Source organism: Acartia tonsa, chromosome 13 (assembly GCF_053477335.1).
Source record: "Acartia tonsa isolate MP-2025a chromosome 13, ASM5347733v1, whole genome shotgun sequence".
Lineage (NCBI taxonomy): Eukaryota > Metazoa > Arthropoda > Copepoda > Calanoida > Acartiidae > Acartia > Acartia tonsa.
Genome location: NC_137272.1, coordinates 6425361 through 6432207, shown reverse-complemented (window position 1 = coordinate 6432207; position 6847 = coordinate 6425361). Strand labels below are relative to the sequence as shown.

Here is a 6847-nt window from a genome sequence, read left to right as displayed (position 1 = left end):
TAGTAATAATTAATAAAATATTTTATTTTTAAACATATTGTCAATTTGATCTCATGTAATAAATAAATTATTATTGATATCCCAATCTGTTAAATAGATTAGGCTGAAGACTAGATCTTTAGGGGCTAAAAAAAACTGACATATCTAAACAAAAGAAAACAGAATTTCAAAATTTCAAATATATTAAAAACAGATTGACCGAGTTTAAGCTTTTCCTTACACTTTGTACTCTTAATAAATATCTAGACATTCATTTAATGTTTGCCCTTGGAGCCATGATTCTGCCTTAAACGTCAGAGTCGACAATTTGCGCGCCTATTGCATTTCTACGCGCGTTGTTAACTTGAACTTGCGTTGGTTTTATAAGTTTAAACAACACAACCACATACACATAAACACACACGCACACATATATCCTTATATCCTAACATTTTTGTATAAAATAGGAAATACGTCGCTACAGATGTCAGTTCACTTTAGCCCACCAAAATGTTAAGATTGGTTAGTGCGCTATTACTTATTTATATTTTTGTTTGTGCTTCATTTTTACAATTTTTGTGCTTTAGTTTTCATAAATTTCAATAATAAAAATATTATTTTACTTTTCAATGTGTGATATTAGAAAAATGTTTGTCTCAAATTATCTCATAGTGAAAATAAGAACAAAATATTAAAAATAGACCTATAGTAAATTAGTAAATTTTCACAAGTTTATTTCACTTAAAAACTTTTAAAAGTTTGTTATTTACCTTAATAGTTCCATATTCTAATTAAGTCTTGAAATTTTTTTTAAAAATATTTTATTTGCCAAAACAAATAATATTTTTGTGTTTAGGTATTATTAACTGGATGCCTTGCGGCAGTTTCCCTTGGATTTCCCCAGGGTCCACCCCCCGGAGCTGGTGGACCCCCAGAGGGGGGCATTGCCTTCCCCAGACCTGGAGCCAATGGAGAATATGCTGCAGGTAGTAGTAGGCTTTTCAGAGATGCAATTTTTTATCTTAAAATTTTAATTTGAAACTTTTATAGTGCCTATTAAAAAAAGACGTCATACTGGCCTACCATTGGTTAATTAAAATGTATACTGGCCTGCTATTGGTAATTTTGTCTTTGTGTTGGTATATCATTGGACATTTTTATTGTATGACGATATTTTCTTTATAGGCAACATAAAGAGCAACTTCAAATTTGCCTCCAACTTTTGAAAAAAATAACACATTCAATTAATAATTGATTTCTTTGTTAGAAACATTAACAGCAGATCTTGAGCTTTAACATAAAAAAAACAATAGAAACTGTCAAAATGATGATTATTTTAATCTTTAGACAAATTGTTTTTTTTGAGCACTTTTGAAAAAAATGTTTTGAATTCAAATTTACAAATAACAGTAAACAAAAGAAATGAATAATTACATTGCATTGGCAATGTTAAACTGACTCTAGCTGGCACTTATATTTTCATTTAATTTAAAAATAAAAACCTTGCCCTATATTACTATTAGGATGTTCCAAATTTTGATTTTGAAATTAGCTATAATCTAAATTTTTGCTTGTTTAACAAAGGTTCATTTCTTATATTTAATCTTATCACAAATACCATTATTATGCTGGCCTTCAATCGAATGGTCCACTTCTATATCATTAAATGATTTTTAAGAGCTACTTTTTAACTTAACCTTACTTGCAAACATTCACCATTTTTTCAGATAGCCATGTAAATTTTGTAAGGATATTCTAAAGCAATCTTAAAGTTTAAACGCATTTTTTAGATTAATGTTTAATTTATTTATCGGTATGACATGAGAAAGTGAAAAATTTAATGAAATTTTTAAAAATAAAATGATTCGAAGTAAACGTCTTTTCCTGCAGTAAATTTATCATAATTGGGACAGTCTAAGCCATTTGTATGTTTTACAGTTTTGAATTTGATTTTAATCTTTGTATACTGTGTGTATGTTCTTAACATGAAATTCAAAATAATAAAACCTTTCTATTTAGGTTAAAATTATTCAATATACATATTAAAAACACAAATGGATTGCTATGAATCTTTGATGCAGTATTATTTTTTCATAGATTTTGATATTGTGATAACATTTTTCTAATACCTTAAAGATTTTTTTAACAATCATTTATATTTTATCTTTTAAAATAAATCAAAATCAATATCAGCTTAATACAAAAGTAGTTATGAAAACGTTTTCTTATACGTTGTCTTAACAACTTTGGGGACTTCATTAAGTGTTTAAACGTTTTAACCAATAATTTTAATCTACTGTAGGGGTAATTTTCATAATTGGGAATGTACATTAATTTATCAGCCACTGTTTTTAAATCCCTGCATATTAATACTTCTAATAAAAAGTAATCAATTTGGCATCCTGGTTTTTAAACAATACATAATTTTGTTGAAAACTTAACTAATGTAGAAATTAAGTAATTACATGGTTAAAAATTTGTAAACTTTAGTAATGTCAAAAATTTCAACATATGCAGGACCACATAAAAATAATTATAAGTTATTAAATGCAATTTTTGTGCATTTTGAACATTGTTAGACAATGTATAATTTTAAAATATGACTTTTTGCTCACATTTGTTTTTAGTCATTTATCCTCATATAAAATCTATCTAATGTATTTTTTTGGCAAAGGGAGAGAGGACAATGGGCTGTTTATTACACTAGTCCTAAAAGTTTTATAATACCACTTTCTTATTCGTGGCTTAACAACTTTGGGGACTTTTAATAGATTTTGATTGGTTGGTTTATTAAGTTAAGTGTTTAAACGTTTCAACCACTAATGTACTGAAGATGTAATTTTGTTTCTCATCATTAGGGATGTACATCAATTTATCGGCCATTGTCTTATCCCTTTAGATCCCCGAATTATTAATCTATTAATCATTCTAATTTTATTTTTTTGTTTATTGACTGATTTAAAATGTTTCAGGTGACTTTTTCCAGTACATAAACGTGCCCGCCCACAAAGTATTTGAATGGGGCTACAGACGTGGTAACCCCCATCATAACAGAGAACAATATCTTTCACAGAAGGATCACACCTTCAAATCCAAGGTGAGATAGATAGATAGATAGATAGATAGATGGGTTTAAATAGATATTTTTGCAGTTATTGTAAAATAACAATCTCCCCCTCCCCCACACACTTCATTTTTTAAAAATAGATAATCATACCTTACCCCAGCAGTGAGCTCTTACCCGAGCACCCAATATAACCTAACCTATCCTGACCTAAAGTAATAAACAAACAAATTAAAAATTACCACTGCCCTAATCTTTTTATTTTCAATAAATTTTAAAAAAGGCGTAGGGGTATCAGTTTTAAGGGACAAAGATTTTTAATATCTTACATTAACTAATCCCCGTTAAAGAAAATGTTGGAGATAAAAATCTATCAAACTGAAAATGACATTGACTACTTGACATGATTTAATTTTTCTTCAACAAAAAAATAAGTCAACCATAAAACTACGTCTGTCAAAATTGTACAACTCAGCAGATTCAAAATCATTGCTAGCAAACATTTCATAAAAAAAATTAAGTTCTAGCTGACGACATTTATTTTCATTTCACCTTTATTTCCTATCAAACGTTGTATATAATTATACATTTACCCAGGGAGAGAGGGGACATTGTTTAATACACTAGTCCCCAAAGTTGTATCCTTACGTTTTCTTATTCGTTAGCTCAACACCTTTGGGGACTTTATAGATCTTTGATTATTTGGTTCATTAAGTTGAGTCTTGGAAACTAATTGTAATTTACAGAAGGGCTAATTTTGTGCATCACCCTTGGGAATTATTTTATGGACATTGTCATATCCTTTAGATCCCTGCTTTATGCTACCATTTTTTTTCGATCATTTCTATGAAAATAATGATTTAATTTGATATGTTTTGTATTTTAGTTGAAGTGGCACGACCAGTATGGTGGCCATGGCGAGCACTACTACGACTACAACCACGGCAGTGCCTACGAGGAGCCCAAGTACGCCCCTGTACCCAAGCCTGCCTACTCACCCGCCATCTAAACGCCAAATAAAATTGCGGGAACATTTCTCAAAATCTAAAGAATTCGCTTAGAAAATGCAATTTTCCATCTGAATAAAAAAAATCTGGGAAAACCAAAATGAAAAATTTTCTAATTTAATCAAATTGCATTGATAACCAAAAAGAATCTCTGAATATTGTTATAATATTAAAATTTTGACTGTTAAATGATTTTTATATTGTTGGGGTTTTGTTTCTTGTTATGCTTCAACTTATAAATGATTTTAATCAATAAAAATGTCAAAAAAAGACAAAATAACCTATCGAGTACAAATATTTTTTTATATATTTTTTTCAAAAACAATTTGTTATTGTTTCCCTTTAAGTTGTTTATTTGTTTTAATTAATTGTTTAATAAATTAATTCCTCCAGAAAAATTTTATTCTTTTTTAAACCGATTAATATCCATTGTATTAGAACTGGTTCTCATCTATAATGAAAACTCATGTATAGCAAAGTATTACAGACAACTAATAAAATGAAAATGTGCCTTCGGGGCTAACAAAACTGGTTCTTATCTTACAATCTTTCATTTTAAAAGATGCAGAAAACTGTTTATAATACGTTGCGATAAATAACAATTATTCATCTATTTAATATTTATCTATACTAAGCAGCCATAGCCGATCTCAATAATTCATTTCATTAACAAGCAGCTGCAAATGGTTCTGCAATTCTTAAATTAACTGCAGCCGCCAGTAATGTTAATAACGATTACAGTCGCAATCAAGCTGCACATTTTCTCAAATAAAATCGAATAGGAAAGTGTCTAAAAATAAATTGACATAGAACCATCCAGGAACCTATCTAAAATGAAGAACTCAATCAGTAATAGTTTATGAAATCTTAAGCTATAGATAAAAAAAACCTTACTACTTGTATAAAGAGACCATTGGCTGCGCCACTAGCATCTTGGAGCTATGTATTTAAAGGATAGGGAACGACAAAAAAAACGGTCGTGGGTTAACTTGTGCTAATTGTGCTATTTTAAACAAATTTATCCTCGTTTATTTCATCATCAAAAAATTCAATTAATTTTTTTTATCACAAAACGTCATAAAAATTTATATAGAAAAAGACCAATTTATTTACATTTTTAAAAAATAACGTAGCAATAATAATTTATTGTGCTAATTAATTTTCAAGTATTGAAAAATACCCTTGAAATCATAATTTTTTTTCTTAATTTGTTGACAAAAGGTTTTAAATTCTTTATCAGTAAATATTTTAGGTTTGCTAACAAAACATCGAGAATAGCATTTTGGTAAAATAAAATGACTTTTTTTTGATTTTTCTGTTTAAGAATAATTGAAATCATCTAGCGTGCTTTTTCTCAAGGATTGGCAGCTGCCTGTTTTAGGGTTACTTGGTTGCAAAAAATCCTTCTGAAAATGGTTCCTACTGCTGCTATTTTAGTTGTGCGACATTAATAGTTAGAGTAGGAGGAATGCTTTAGCCCAAAACAGGCGCAACTCACTACCATGCACAGTTAGGACTTCCATGCAAAGATTGTGTAATCAAAGAGTTGGTTGTCTAAAGGGGGGTTACTCTACCTAATACCCCTTATTTTTGGACCGGAAAGGAGAGATTTGGCTCCCCTTAGTTATCCTGGGTTGTTGGACCTGACGTTGGAGTGTCATGGGCAGCAGCCTCGTTCCTATGAGGTAATTTATTCATACAGAATACCTGTATTCTAATAATTTTTCTATAATGATAATAAGTAAAAAACTAGGTACATCACATCGTATTAAAGACAGCTTTTTGCGGATATATAAAAAGGAAAAATTTTAACATTAAAACAAGTTTTGAAAGCTCTAAGGGGCCAAAGACTCGGGCTTACAAAACTGGTACTGATATTTATGAGAATTTGTCTTCAGTTTAATGATATACATACTTTTTCAGTAAGGCTGAAAACTGTTTACAATCAGTTTCGAAGCCATACTTGAAATATGAATATTAAATGATATTTTGTGCGGACACTATCTATAAATTCTATTATCTTTTATGATTATGAATGTTTGTATCAGTGAAATTCATATCAGTAAAATAAAAATTTGTGATAAATTAATTTAAGATTTTTGTTTTAATTAAACGTAGATTTAAAAAAAAATAGTTTCTAATACATTCAATACTTTGTGTTTTTAGTTTTAGAATTGTTTTTTTTATCTATGATACAAAGTAGAATGATGTTTGTCCGTCCGTCCGTCTGAGCTTGAGATCTCGTTAACCGCTGAACCGATTGAATTTTACTCTTCAGGGAATATACCTACAGGTCCTGTGGTAGTTTAAGGCTATTTTCTTTTTTCTTTTTTTTTAGGTATTTAATTTTATTTTATTTTGTCAGCTATTCAAACCCATTTCATTATCTCATCGGGCAAAGGTTTGGGGCGAAGCCACTAGTTATTTAGTATAGAATGTAATAATGATTATATATAAATATTCACAACTAATTACCATGCACATTTGGGAAATATAAAAAATCAATAATTAAAAGGGCCCCTGTTATAGTTGAGTTTAGTGGATTTGGACTTTTTTGAAAGATATGTATATCCCCAATGATTATACACAAACTTCCCCTACTTTTAATTAAAATTAATAGATGAATCACTTAACTTAATTAACCAACTAATCAAATTCAATCAATCAAATAAGAAAACGCAACCATAAAACATTGGGGACATTGTAACAAACATCCCAATATCCTCTTCCTCCCTGATATTAATTAGTCTTCTCTGAGAGAGAGGATACTATGGACTGTTTATTAACCTAATCCCCA

General features: G+C 29.3%; 1 protein-coding gene across 2 annotated transcripts; it reads left to right on the top strand.

Annotated features, from left to right (window-relative positions):
• Positions 1-387: 387 nt before the first annotated feature.
• Positions 388-4538, top strand: LOC145304667 (uncharacterized). Of its 2 annotated transcripts, none has more exons than XM_080146602.1 (4): positions 388-501; positions 836-965; positions 2952-3076; positions 3930-4538. In XM_080146602.1, exons 1-4 carry the CDS (start codon positions 490-492, stop codon positions 4050-4052), a joined length of 390 nt encoding a protein of 129 aa, XP_080002728.1. In that variant the 5' UTR covers positions 388-489; the 3' UTR covers positions 4053-4538. The 2 variants fall into 2 exon arrangements, with proteins under 2 accessions (XP_080002728.1, XP_080002727.1); XM_080146601.1 differs by having other exon boundaries at positions 836-968; positions 3930-4449.
• Positions 4539-6847: the final 2309 nt, after the last annotated feature.